At 33.2% G+C, this 14,404-nt stretch overlaps 2 protein-coding genes and 1 long non-coding RNA gene across 3 annotated transcripts; 2 read left to right on the forward strand and 1 right to left on the reverse strand.

Moving 5' to 3' along the window:
• The first annotated feature begins 2,600 nt into the window (after window positions 1-2,600).
• LOC110723866 lies at window positions 2,601-9,904 on the forward strand. Its single transcript, XM_021903262.1, has 14 exons — window positions 2,601-3,004; window positions 3,234-3,313; window positions 4,248-4,448; window positions 5,117-5,199; window positions 5,511-5,698; window positions 5,822-6,003; window positions 6,466-6,810; window positions 6,883-6,947; window positions 7,569-7,617; window positions 7,732-7,888; window positions 8,719-8,803; window positions 8,882-8,951; window positions 9,039-9,179; window positions 9,543-9,904. Exons 1-14 carry the CDS (start codon window positions 2,905-2,907, stop codon window positions 9,867-9,869), a joined length of 2,073 nt encoding a protein of 690 aa, XP_021758954.1. The 5' UTR covers window positions 2,601-2,904; the 3' UTR covers window positions 9,870-9,904.
• On the reverse strand, window positions 9,905-11,159 carry LOC110723867. Its single transcript, XM_021903263.1, has 2 exons — window positions 10,761-11,159; window positions 9,905-10,337 (listed from the first exon to the last, which is right to left on the reverse strand). The coding sequence occupies exons 1-2, from the start codon at window positions 10,982-10,984 to the stop codon at window positions 10,163-10,165; spliced, it is 399 nt and encodes a 132-aa protein (XP_021758955.1). The 5' UTR covers window positions 10,985-11,159; the 3' UTR covers window positions 9,905-10,162.
• A 1,009-nt stretch (window positions 11,160-12,168) lies between these two features.
• LOC110723868 lies at window positions 12,169-14,404 on the forward strand. Its single transcript, XR_002511781.1, has 2 exons — window positions 12,169-13,218; window positions 14,033-14,404. It is a non-coding gene; the product is annotated as an uncharacterized LOC110723868 (long non-coding RNA).

A 14,404-nucleotide genomic window follows, 5' to 3' on the forward strand; every position in this document is an offset into this window, starting at 1 on the left:
TGAATTAGGTGAATCATTTGACATTTCCTAATTAAATTGAAAAATATATATCGATTTCCACAATCCACATCATTGCATAATAATAAAACCTAAGATTAAAATTGCAATTAAATTAAAATTCAACAAAGATTGCAATTAAAATTAACAATAATTCAACAAAAATCTGGAAATTAGGAATAACATGGGGATTTCAAATTAGGGATTTCGAATTAGGGTTAACAAGACATACCATTGATGGATTTGATGGAGCGAAAACGGCCGAGGCTCGACGGTCGGACGATGAGGGCATGAGGAAGTGCGCACGCGGCGCAACTAGTGAAGTGGTGACTGGTGAGGACAGAGGACCAACTGACCGAGCCACCGAGGACGGTCAATCACACAATTACAGCAGTACTGGAGGGCGGTGGAGGCTGGACTAGCGAGGCAGCGTCGCAGTGCGGCAGCGAAGAACGGAGGTCGTCGATCTACTAGAGGAGACGAGGAGTAAAGGCAGTGGCGAATTGGAGGAGTGAAGATGGAGCAGCGCTGCTTCAGTTCTTCGTTTCATCCGTTCATATCCAGCATTTTGTTTTTTTTTTTACTTTTTTTTTATTTTTTTTTTAAATTGGGGGGACAGCTGTCCCCCCATGTCACTTAACTGGGTCCGCCCCTGAATGTTGGGTATTGATCGTCAACATAGAAGTAAATATTTGAAGGTAATTAGTAATGTACAAAGCATACAAATGTAAACTAAAAGTATTTAACTATAAAATTCGACATTTAATTTAAACACGTTTGAAAAATGTACCATCGACAATGAACAACCCTATTGAAAATGATGACATAATCAAAGTAAGATATAATTGTATACTTGTATTAATAATACATGCATGTATTGATCTGATGATGAGATCAATGTCTTTAATCAAAGTCCTTCTTCTATTCTGATTTTTGGTTAAGAGGACTAGTTCAAAAAACTTGGTGTAAATACTACATACTGATTTTCATATGTAATAGTTAGTAAATCGTTACTTTATCGAACACTCAAACCTTAATTATTTGTCTTTACATCTAACAGGTACCTACGTACACAGCTAACACTGCTACCTTCATACATGAGACGTTGGATTTTTTTTTTTTTCACTATTCATGCATTAGCTTTGACCATAATTTTTTATTAATATAATAAAATCATATATTATCATAAAATATGTTATTAAATAGGTATTAATATAAAGTTTCATAATATAACTTTTGATACTCCGTATAATTTTATTAATATTAAAAATAAAATCAATTAGTGCATTAACATGTGTGCAAGATTGACTGTGTCATATATTATGGAACGGAGGGAGTATAATTTGTCGAACATGCCCATAGAGCCATAGTATAGTTACTCACTTAGGTTTTTTGGTTGTGTTAAATACCACACTATAAAGCAAGCTTGGTCTAGTTGAATATATATACTCTGTACTTCATATCACCTACTTCATCCGTTTTCTTTTACTTGCAACACTTCCCTAAAAAGGAAATGTCACAATACTTGCAACACTATAAAAGGAAAGTTACTTTAGGGAAAAACTATACTATTTCCCTTATTTAAAGCATATGGCCCACTAACTTACACTCCTAACAACCACTCATCCCATTTTAAAGTGTTTTATATCATGTGAACCCCTCATTTCTTAAATACCGTGAAAAGGTGTGTGTTGCATCTAAAAGAAAACGGAGGAAGTATAAGATAAGCTTGAGGCCATGAGATTCCACTGATGATCATAGATGCTATTAAGTTAGCATACTAGCATTCGTATTAACCAAATATAATTGCAATTTGCAACTCTTGCAATCTAGAAAATTAGACAGATAATTGACAGGCTTTGTATAACGGTGCTCCGCGTTAATTTGTGTTTAGTCTTTAACTCAACACTCACACGACACACGGTCACACCAATTAATAAGGCAACAAATCACACTCATCAGTCATCACTTTTTAATTGCGATTCCCCCTAAACTTTTTAACACTTTAATCCCAATTTTTCAACCAATGCCATTATAATCCGTTTAAGTAATAAACAAGGTAGTTAAAGCTAAAGTTGACTAATTAAACAAACTAAACTTTTCACTCTTTCTCAATTCCCAAGCAGATATAACTATAGGTATGTGATGTGACTATGGTCCTTGTGGTTCATTCGTACAAAGAAAAAAAAAACCCCTCGAATGTAGATAGCCTGTTCTGATTTACTGAATTAAGTTGAAATAAAATGATTAGAGCTAAACTGAACCGAAATGAATAGAGCTGAAATATTAAGAATTGAGCTGAAATGAACTGAACTAAATTGAAATTGAGCTGAAATAAACTGAACTAAATTGAAATTAAGCTGAAGAGAATAAACACTATAGTATTGGGGTTATAGGGAAAGGCTAAGGGAATCTCAATCCCAAAATGTCTATAATGAATTTGATACCCTTACGATTGTGAGATACAAACTTTACCACTAGACCAAACATAATATTGTTCATTAGATGATTAGGTGTTTCATCAAAAGATATAGAACTCGAAATGCGATTTTTAATTCACATATTTCATTTATCAAGAAGATAAATTGAAGTTTAATGACTTTAATCATGCAATAATGTTCCGTAATTTTCAAAATCGAGATTGAATCCAATCTACCTTATTATCAATTGCGACTCTCTCAACGCAAAAGAAAACTAAATCAAATCCAAAGAAGAAAGAAACCAAAAAAAATGCATTTATTTCCCTTTCTCTGACCATTGTACTGTAACCCATCTTCTTCCTTCCTCGTTTGCTCTTGTCATCAAATTTTTTTCCAACTATAAAAATGAACTCAAAAATGGGCGAAAAAATCGGAGAAATCATCGGAAATTGAAAATTGAGGAGAGAGAAAATAAACAAAAACAAAAATGGAAGGAGGATCGCTAGTTTCAAAGGCAAGGACTGCCTTTCATTCCGCTGCTGCTAAAGCGGAGAGAGTTCTCATTGATTTGAAATCCGATCTTAAAGGTTCCCCCTTTTTTCTTTGTTTTTTACCCACCATTTTTATAACCTCCATTTTCGCCCTCTATATTTTCTCCTTGTATTTACAGCAACAATTTAGCTGGATTTTATTATTAATTGGGTTGTTTTAATTAAAACAATTAAAATTATAAAAAAAAAAATTAAAACAAGTAAAATTATTAAAAAAAAAAAAAAAAAGGTTTGATTTTTTTTTTTGAATTTTGGTGGTTTTTAGATTCAGATGAGCAGTTGAGTAAGCAGAGTTCAGGTTGTCAATTTGAAGAAGTTTCGTCATCTTCTGAGGTTGAAAAAAAGGTTAGTCATTTTGATTTGTCATTTCTGAATTTTGATTAAAAATTTGATTTTTGGAGTTTATGAATTTTGATTCAAAATTTGATTATTTTTGAAGTTTGATTGATTTTATTGGTGTTGAATGTGGTCAATTTGCATTTTGGTTGAATGTGTTATGCTTTTGATCTGAATTGTGAATTTCTTGTTGAAATTATCGAGTTTTGTTTTGGTGTTGATGGCTTTAAATGCAAGGCATTTGTGTTAAATTAGGTTGAATTTGTATTACCAAGACAATGTGGTACAAGAATTGAGTAGTTTGAATTAAAGCTTTAAACTGCTTGATCAAAGTCAGCAGTTTGTTGTGCTTGATGTGATCCAATCTCGAAATGAGTCGATAGTTCTTGGCTATTGCACGGAGGATTGAACTGTTATAACAGTATAAATCGATGTAATTTGGTATTTCGGATGAGTATATTTGAGTAACCTTAGGATGAACATTGATTGGAAGGACATTGGTTTTATTACACTTTATATGTACTTTTTGCTTTGCTATTGTTCTGCTGCATTATTGGAGGAAATGGGTGTAATATGGACTTCTTTGAAAATTACCGGCCATTTTCAGGATAGGACTAGTGTTTTCTTGCTGATAGAGTTGCACTCATCTCGTTAACAAAGTTGTAAGGCTGTAAAGTTCAGCTTCCAAAAGCTTGTTTAAGAGCATAATTGAAACTGAAGACTTTGTTTGGCTGTGTGTTCATAATTTCCGAGAAGTTGTGTGTTCGTGAATTTTGAAGAAAATGCAATGATTGAAAAAATTCTTTGTATAGCATACATACCAATTCGCTACCTTAATCTGTGCTTATCTTCTAATTTATTTCATAGTTTGATAACGCTCTGTGCTATATATGAAATCACTTCTGCTCTGGAAAAATTTATGTTCTGTTCACTGTCTCTATAGGGTTTCAACGAGCCAAAGCAATCCCGGTGGAAGCCACCTAGTATAGGGACAAAACAGGATTGGCATGACAGACTAAGGAATATCAGAAGAGGTAGAAAGGGAACTGAAGACACAGAGAACATTGAGAATACAAAGATGTCCTTTCCAATTTTTGATGAAAATATTTACTTGTATAATGAAAAAGTTGCTTTGGAAGCAAAGGTGAAATACTTTACCTTTATGTTAAATATTGCATTCTATGACAAGTTTTCTTCTTCCACTTCTACTTTATACCTGATTCTATCTTATGAAATTTGAGTTTTAGTTTCATGCTACTGTCTAGCCACATATTGGTGTTCATTCTCATTTTCTCTACATCTGTAATGGCAATCCTGAGCTTAGAAAACCTTCTACTCTATTTATTGCTACATTGATGCCACAGATTATAGAAAGATAATTCCTAGAGATCTCATTATTGTTATTTTTGGTTATGTGGGACCGCCAAAAGCCAAAACAATTACCTAAAATGGCATAAATGACAAGTACTGATGATGGACAATATCGGAGTAAATATGGGCGCTGTATTAACCCCCATGTCTTATAATTTTATCATTTGGATGAAGAAAGTCATATTTCTGTTGAATTGTGGGTTTGCAAACACAAATAATTACTTGAATCAATTAACTTCATATAACTTTCACCTATCCTTTGGGATGTTATATGGAAGAAGACTAACTGACTAAGGAGGGTAATGAGGAAGGTAGTATAGTACAACCAACTTTGCATATCTATTAGGTCCTCATCCTAGTCTTTTTAACCCCGACTCTGTTCGATTTGATTTTTATAATTCTGATTCAGCTTATTAATGTAGAATTTTCTGATGTGTACAGGATACATCTTCAGATAGTTATGATGGCAACAGAGATATAATCCCACCTTCATTTGTATTAAAACAACTGGCTATTGCCATTGAGTAAGCTCACTATTTACTACTTTCTACCTACAAATAACTTCATTTTGTATTTGTTTATTGGCCTTATCAATGTACAAAAAATGTACATCAGGTGAAATTAACATATGCTTGTTTTATTGTCAATTAATTCTTTGCTATACTGGCGGATAAACTCAGTTTCATTGTCAGGGTTGAGGTTGCTGTTAATAAGTTTTCTGTGTTTTTTGATAGTACAACAAATCCATCTTATCCTGCATTTCTTTTTGAATTTTGTTGAAACAAGTTATTACATAGTCATTTCTGTTATCCAACACAGTTTTGGTACTTGACAGGTCAGAAAAGAACTATAGGTCAGTGAGAGATTTTCTCACATCATCTGCAAGTTCTTCCCCAGTTCGAGAAAGGGCAAGTATGGGCATCTCTGCAGTGAAGTCGATGCTCCGTGGGAAGGAAGAAAAGTTTACTTCTGAGTTCAGCGACGATGAAGCTTGGGCTTTAATTCAATCTATACTTGATGCTGGTCAGTACATAGCTGTTTATGTGTTCAAGTATATATAACATAGAATAACTTTTAAACTAAAAATTGGTCAATTATACATTAGTGATCTTCACTTCCATTGTAATATCTACAAGATGTTCGCAGAGGGACTTTCTCCTGGTAGGAAAGTCGGCTTTTTGGTTGAAAATCTGCCTAATACAATGGCATTACCAAGAGATATCCATGGTGCACCGCCACAAAGCTTGATTGTTAAAGTCTCTGAAGTAATGGGAAGCTTTAAGACATTACGGAAAATGGCATTATTTTGGTGCAGGATTGTCAGTGAAGTAAGTCATGCACATAATTTAAAGTGTTTATAAGAGTCCTGTGGTGAAGAAATTTAAATAACATTATTAACAACCACCCCCCCCCCCCCCCCCCCCCCCGGAAAAAATAATTTCCCTATTGGCCTATTCTAGAAATCATATCAAACAGTAGAAAAAGAGGAAAATATAGATTTGAGTGCAATTCTGATATACTGTATACGGCAAAAAGTGTTTTATTGTTTTCAAAACTTCTTTGAATAATGTTTTTTAAAACCTTTCATCCATTACTAAGTTCTAATGCATTCAAGTGTTTCCTGTTTAATGTCTGTATCCATTTGTAGGTAAATTGCCTAAATGCATTTTCCCGACTCTCTGTGTCTTACTATTTTTTTCAATAGATTTAAACTACAATGTTGTGCTTCCTATTACATCATAAGATAAATTAAGACCTTGTTAAATTTAACACATTTTCTGAATGTGCAGCTCAGAAGACTTTGGATGGAAGAGCTATATATACCTGGAATTCCTCTGAATGAAGTACCAGATTTAAGTTTATGTCTGCTCTATCAGCAAATGCAACTTATGAATTGTTGTCTTTCTAGAAAAAAACGTCGTGCTATTGCTACCGACTCATTGGAGTCATTAATCAGTGAAGCTGGTTGTGATGCTGATGGAGTGCCTTCCTCGGTTGAAAGAATAACTTCAGGTTCCTTTTTGTATGCCAAAACAAACAATGGGGATCTTATTGTACGGTTGGGAGTCAGTCATCAGGCTGAAAATTTGACATTGTTGGAAACAGGAGAACCTGTGTATGCTCCGTTGACGCAGGTTTGTTCAATATACTGTGTATATGATGTTTCCTTCTTGTTTCTGTTGCTGAGTTATTATGTGCTTCTGCAGGAAGGACCATTGCTAACGGAGGATCTAGCCCGAGAAGCTGAAGAGTTTGTTCTCCGAACAGGGAGGTTAGCATTACTAACATTTTGCAGTTGATATTGTTAATTGTCATCTCTATCTTGCTGTCAAGCTTGAAGACCATCATAGGAAAGTTGTAAGTTAGGTAAAAATAAATAAAATAAAAATATAAAACTAAAATCAACAGAGCAATTCATGCAAAGTTGTCATGCTCTACTGAAGCGGTGAAGCCTGGCTGAGAATTTGGGTCCTCCATGAAACAGGAGCTTTGCCAAGTCTTCCTCATGTCTATGCCTATGATTCATCAAAGTCTCCCACCTATGTATACCTTTATTGAGAGTTTCTGAAGTCCCATTATTCTAGTTGATAAAACTAGGATTAGTCTATTTATTGTTGATAAATTGACTTAAGCACCATTGCAATTCACTTTATTGAATGGGATGAAAACTTGAATTGGGTCACCTTAACATGAAACCATCATTGGGCTTCAGTCATCATAGATATGGAAGTAAGCTAGTTTGGATCATTTTTTTTTTTTTTTTTTTTTTTGGGGGGGGGGGGGGGGGGGAGGGGGCGGGGCTTGGGCAATATGACATTATCTGTAACTGTTAAAATATGATTGGTTTGTGTTGTATCAGTTTAATGACAGCTTGTTTATTGGTGATTTGCAGTGTTGGTGCTGGTTGTTCCCAGCTTTTGTCTGATATGCAAGCTTTTAAGGTGTGTCCACTGCTTGAGAAAAAGACGACATATCCTGTTTTTTCTTCTCATTTGTCAGGGTTAATCGTCTCCGTTTATAACTGCTGCTATATTTTGCTACTAAACCTTTGTCAGGCTGCAAATCCTGGATGTATTCTTGAGGACTTTGTAAGGTGGCACTCTCCTCCTGATTGGACAGAAAACGAGTCTGGCAATGACTCTGATGCCAGTACATGTGGAGGTGATTCAACGTCTTCCAGAGGTCGATTAAGTAGACGTATGCAGAAAGAAGGTTAGCTTGTCACCTGGAAATATTATCTTATCTTTTGTTAGCACTGTGGACAGAAATCAAGTGTGTTAGTATAGTTAAAAATTTAGACTAGTCAAATATGGGTAAATACACATATCATCCCAGAGGACAATGAAATGAGATTAGTCAAAGAACAAGTATCACTTGGGACTGAGGGAGTAAATGCTTCTTGCCACGTAATGACCAATTTAGCCCATGCTGAAATAGCTCCCATCCCTGAATTCTCCACCATATTTTGAGTAATAATTAGTTGTCCTTTCCCTAGTATGTTGTGTTTTTTACTTGTATCGTGGCCATCATGGGATTGAAGCACCCCTGCATTAGATTCTGGATGTATGTGCTGGAACACTTGGAAGGCTCCAGATGTGCTGTCTAACCAACAGGTCTTGGCTGCTCAGCATTTATTTAGAATGTCTTATAAAAAAAACCATTATACATGAAGTTTTAGGTGATAAGGTCGCCTACTAGGGTATACAGCTATTTGATGCAGGCCCTATCTGGTAGTTGCACTTTATGGAGTTGTTTATTGTGGATGAAGCTGTTAATTCTTTTGTTTTAGAGTTTTCTGCTAGAGGTCGTAATGCAATGATGTTTTCTCTTCTTTACCATTATATTACTCAATCTCTGTATGTCTGAGAATTGAGATGGCACTCAGTTTTGGCAATTGTGAGTTTCTTTTGGGGGGCGGGAAGAGAGTGTTCTGCTTGTATTTTGGCACTGTTAATTCTATTAGAATTGATTCTAGAAGTTGTACTGTAGCTGTCAAAAACCAGTTTTGTGGAAAAGCCTTTTTGATCCCTTGTTTTTTTTAGGTAATTTATGGCTAGAACTTTGGGAAGCTGCCAAGTCTGTGCCTGCCATTAGACAAGCACCGTTATTTGACGAGGATTTGGCAGTGTAAGTTTATAGAATAATGCACCAGATGCTGCTTATGACTTAGCCTAATACTAACTTGAAAATCTGGGCATTCTGTAGGGAAGGTGTGCTGAGTGTATTGGAGAACATTACTCCATCTGAGCTATTTGGCCAGTTATTTCGGTCATTGGTAAAATCTATATCTACATTATTTTTTATTCATCTCCATTCACTAAGTTGTGGACGATATTTCACCTGTGTTTTTCTTTGGTTTCAGCTTAGTTTAGGATTTGTGCTTGCTGAGGCTAAGCTTTCAACAGATGAAAATGTAGCAAAACTGTTCTCTGAGTGTAAAGAATTTGTAGTTGCTTCGTTTCAAGGTGATGCTTGGATGGAAAAAATTGACGATATTTGCCAGGTAGATCTTCCAGTAAAGTGAATACAAAGTATTATACGAAGTACTAGTCTTGAATTTGTCATTCATACCAAATTGCTGGTTCTGTACTTTCCTCAATGCTGTCACGCTGTGTAGATCTAATAATACTTTCATCTTTTTTCAATAGGCGTAGTTTATTAGATTTTTATTTTCCCCCTAAAAATTGAATTGAAAATTTTCATGTATGTTCTCTATGTAAGTTTTTCCTTACCATGCAACAAATAGTATGTCATCAGAGTTGAAAGAATTGTGGTATCATAAGGTTCATATAACTGCATTATCCCATTTGTGCTTTACTACTATGACATAAGCTAATATGTATCTCTATGTTCTTGGCTTGTGCAGGTTTACGAAACAGTGGAAGCAATATTTCTTCGGCCAGACGATGTCATGAAAGCTGTGAAGCAGTCAGAAGATGCAAATGTCGCCCCAGAGGAACCAAAACCCCGGTTTAAGAAGTTAAGCCAAATTTTTGGTCGTAAAAACAGGTCAAAAAAATCATCCTCAGATGAGAATAATAGTGCGGAAGAGGCTCCAGCCCGCCAGCCATTTTCGAATTTTTTTGATAGTAGATCGACATTGTTTTCAAAGAAGCCTCCTAAACCCGAAAACACACAACCCCCAACCAACAACTCATCTGGTTCCGATGAAAATGATTGGACAGTTGTTTGAATATTTGCTTATATAAATTATAATCAAATTGTAAATTAGATATAGTTATCAGTCCATCCAAATTTCCATGGACAATATTGTAATTATTTTTTGTGTTCAGGTACAGTCGTACAGAACACTAGAAATGGAAAAATAATTTTGGTATTCAAGAATTAGCAGCAAGTTTTTGTTCTTGCACTTATTCTGAATTACTCTTGTCACTGCCATACAAATCTTAAGTAATAACATCCGAATGAGTAACAGCGAAACGTACGTGCTATTGCTTATAGATTAGAGTATGTAAAAGGATATGCTTATTTCGGTTTGGTGCTGTCAAAACCACGCTTCCTTGTTGAGCTCGTTTTTGCCTCATCCAGAGAGTCCGTGCTGCTAGGCTTCTCGTTTTCATCAGCGATGTCCTCAAAACTTTTGGTGATAAATTGTGGCACCACAAAATTGGCTAACAAGTAGAAAAATATCAGCACTGCACTGCAAATTGAATGAGCAACATTAAAACCCGAAAACCACATTTATAGGTATGCTTCCAAATAATAAGTTTGTATTCAAATTTGTTATCACAAAGCTCGAGTACCTAATACTATGAAACTGAGGGAGTAATAGTAACAGGATTACATATCACAAGCAACTCACTTTCATTATTAATCATAATCATTTAATAATAGGTGGTGATAAACGAGAGTAATAGTAATATAATCGCGTGAAATTTATCAAACTTTTCATGTCAAATGTCATTTGTATAAAACTTGGTTATCACTTAATACCTTACAAAATTATCTTTTGAAATTACACATAAATTTATTATTGCCAACCAAACGAGCCATAATACAACCGTGGCTCACCAAATGATTTCCGAATTACAAATACACAATCAAATATGAAATAAAATCATACCTCGTTTTCAACAAAACTTCAGTATCAGCAGGTTTAGCAACAGCAAGGGTGATACAAGTAGGAAAAGCCTCAAAATTATTCATAGAAAAAACACCAACTTTTACATTATTAACATTGCAATGCCTTTTTGTTGAAATTTTCCCAAATAAATTGGCAGGTATTTTAGCATTATGCCTTTGGTTTTGCAAATGAAAAGGTGGAGATGAACAATGAATGCAACTCATAGAGGAAGAATAACGACCTCAACTGTATTGTTTATTTTTTTTTTGGTGATATATTTGTGGATAATGTTTTTAGGAATTAGATAATTTTAACAGAATAAATAAAGTCAACAACAAGGGCCGACTTAATTAATAGGCCCAATAATGTTATGTCTCCAATCGGGCCCTCTTATGATTACTTTCCAACCAAGTAAGAGGTGAAAGGATTGGGTCAATAATGAGATGTTGCCAGACTAGGCCCATAAAAAAATTCAAATTAATTAATTGAGTGCTTTGCACCTCCTCCTTTTTATTGTAGTGTTTTGACTTTGAAGTCATTCGTATAATTAGGTTTGACTATATTTTTATTTAACTGTACTATCTTTATTGTTAGTTAGGTTTGGACTTTATATTTCGAAAAGAGAAAAACTTTAGATATGAGGAATATTTACTATCTAGAAGAAAAAATATATTTTTAGATGAAATCTTGTGAAATTTGTCTCAATATATAGTGTTTGGATATATACTATATAATATGTAGATAAAGATATCGATACTTAAATTTGTTCATAGAAAACTATACAAAAGGAAATAAAATCAACAAAAGAGAGAAATGGAGTTAGTTTATAAATATCTACTAGTTATAATTTTTTTTTTTTTTTTTTAATGTGTAGCACACGTATGGCTCACCTTAAACCTCTCGAATCCTCTATGAGAGTTTGGGTAGGGGTTGTTCGAGTGTGGTGGAAGATCTTGTTGCTTCTGATTTTTGCTAAGTATATGATTTTTTATTTTTTATTTTTTTTTTAACATCATGGGAGTTTATTTTTTTATTGTACGATATAGATGGTTGTTTGATCTTAATGTGAAATATAGAATGATTAAAATTTGTAATTTGAGCTTAACCCCCTGGATTATATGTGGCCTTACTATGGGCAAACGAACAACATTGCCCATCAATCCCTTCCATCCTCCAAAGTTTTAAAAAAAAAAATTATTGCTTATGTATTATTCTTATTGGAGCTGATGAAAATATTCAAATCAAAATAAAACGGTTGATTGAGTTTTATTAATAAAAGAATCATGACAATTATATATATATATATATATATATATATATATATATATATATATATATATATATATATATATATATATATATATATATATATATATATATATATATATAGGGGAGGGATCCGGTAAGAACCCCTAGATATATAAGAACCCTAAATATATAAGAATCCATCTCAACCGTAGGATCAAGTTGTTTTAGACGGTTAAGATTAAAACACGTGTCCAACTTTTTCAACCCCCTTACCCACCTCCCAACCTTTTCTCTCTCCTCTAACTTTCTTTCCCTTCTTCCCGATTCTCTCATTTTCTCTCTCCTAAAACCCCCAAAAATCTGATAGAAGTTGCAATTTGAAGGATTTTCGCTTCAGGTATGTTTTTCTTTTCGATTTTGTTCAAATTTTCATGAAATTAGCATGATGTTCAAGTGAATTTGCAGTTTTAATTGGTGATTTTTGCAATTTTTAGGGTTCGGATTTAGGGTTCTATTTTTGCGATTTTTAGGAGTCGATTTTTGCGTATTATTTTGTGCGATTTTTGAGTTGGATTTTTCGTATGGAGTTTGATTATTTTGAGTTCGAGTTTAGCAAATTTAGGGTTCGAATCTTTGCGAATTATTTTGTTCGATTTTTGCGAATTATTTTGTTTGATTTTTGCGAATGATTTTTGTTCGATTTTTGTTCATTATTTCGATCAATTTTTGTTCATTATTTCGTTCGATTTTTGTTCATTATTTTGTTCGACTTTTGTGAATTATTTTTTTTTGATTTTTGTGAAATATTTATGTTCGAAAAATTTGATCTGTCAATTATTTTTTTTTTGTTCGAATTAGTTCGATTTTTGCAAATTAATGTCAATTTTTGAATTTTTTTTTGAGTATGTGTATTCGAACAATAGATCTGTTGCTGCTATGGCTATTACTACAGCCTCTTCTACTCTGCCTACTGCCCCTCCTATCTTCTTCAAGGTTAATTTATATATATTTTGTAGTTGAAGGCATTTGGTGAATTTTATGAAGAAATTGATAACAAGAGTGTCGTTTTGTCCACTTTCGAAACAAGAAACATTGAGATGAAATGGAAGAGCAATGCAAACAAACATGATTGTGGAGTATTTTTGTTGAAGCACATGGAAACCTAGGACAATGTCAAAAACAATGAAATTCGGGGCTAGAGAAGGGTAATGTACGTGTCAAGACATATGATTGATTAGGTTCTAATTACATCTCCATATTCTGATTATGTTCTAAAGTAATTCTGATTATGTTCTAAGTTAAATGTCTATGTTCTAAAGTAAATCTGATTATGTTCTAAAGTAATTATGATTATGTTCTAAGTTTAATGTCTATGTTCTAAAGTTAATCTGATTATGTTCTAAATTACTTGATTATGTTCTAAAGTAATTCTGATTATGTTATGAGTTAGATGTCTATGGTCTAAAGTTAATCTGATTATGTTCTAAAGTAATTATGATTATGTTCTAAGTTTAATGTCTATGTTCTAAAGTTAATCTGATTATGTTCTAAATTACTTGATTATGTTCTAAAGCAATTCTGATTATGTTATAAGTTAGATGTCTATGTTCTAAAGTTAATCTGATTATGTTCTAAAGTAATTATGATTATGTTCTAAGTTTAATGTCTATGTTCTAAAGTTAATCTGATTATGTTCTAAATTACTTGATAATGTTCTAAAGTAATTCTGATTATGTTCTAAGTTAGATAGATTATGTTCTAAAATAAATCTGATTATGTTCTAAAGTAATTATGATTATGTTCTAAGTTTAATGTCTATGTTCTAAAGTTAATCTGATTATGTTCTAAATTACTTGATTATGTTCTAAAGTAATTCTGATTATGTTGTAAGTTAGATGTCTATGTTCTAAAGTTAATCTGATTATGTTCTAAATTACATGGGAATGTTCTAAAGTATTTTTTATTATATTCTGAATTACATGTGTATTTTAATTTTAACGTGTTTGTATTTTTTTTGTTTGCAGTTTGAGCAAATGAAAAGGTTATGAGTGGAGTATTGTGGGAAGATTATAACATCAGAAGTAAATGAAGAAGTAAATGAAGAACGGAAAAGAGTGATGAAGATGGCTAGAAAGTGGTCAAAGCTGAACAAAAATTGATATATGATTGTGTAAATCTTAAGTTTATATCTTTAGACATATATTTAAAACAATATATAGTACATTTTTTGTACAAATATGGAGATGACTATTTTGAACATGGGTATCATTTGGAATATTAATATCATTTGAAACATTAACCTTTGAAACATTATTTTTATAATGTTCTAAAGTATTTCTGATTTGGAATAAGCTTAAGTTTTTCTTTCGTACAATGAAGAAGGAAGAGGAAAGGAA

This window comes from Chenopodium quinoa, unplaced genomic scaffold, assembly GCF_001683475.1.
Source record: "Chenopodium quinoa cultivar QQ74 unplaced genomic scaffold, ASM168347v1, whole genome shotgun sequence".
NCBI classification, from domain to species: domain Eukaryota; kingdom Viridiplantae; phylum Streptophyta; class Magnoliopsida; order Caryophyllales; family Amaranthaceae; genus Chenopodium; species Chenopodium quinoa.

Coding starts and splice junctions, on each gene's coding strand:
- LOC110723866 (XM_021903262.1), top strand. CDS start 2,905: ATGGAAGGAGGATCGCTAGTTTCAAAGGCAAGGACTGCCTTTCATTCC. Junction 5,699..5,821: donor TCAATCTATACTTGATGCTG/GTCAGTACATAG, acceptor AGATGTTCGCAG/AGGGACTTTCTCCTGGTAGG. Junction 9,180..9,542: donor AAATTGACGATATTTGCCAG/GTAGATCTTCCA, acceptor TGGCTTGTGCAG/GTTTACGAAACAGTGGAAGC.
- LOC110723867 (XM_021903263.1), bottom strand. CDS start 10,984: ATGAGTTGCATTCATTGTTCATCTCCACCTTTTCATTTGCAAAACCAA. Junction 10,338..10,760: donor GAAGTTTTGTTGAAAACGAG/GTATGATTTTAT, acceptor TTCAATTTGCAG/TGCAGTGCTGATATTTTTCT.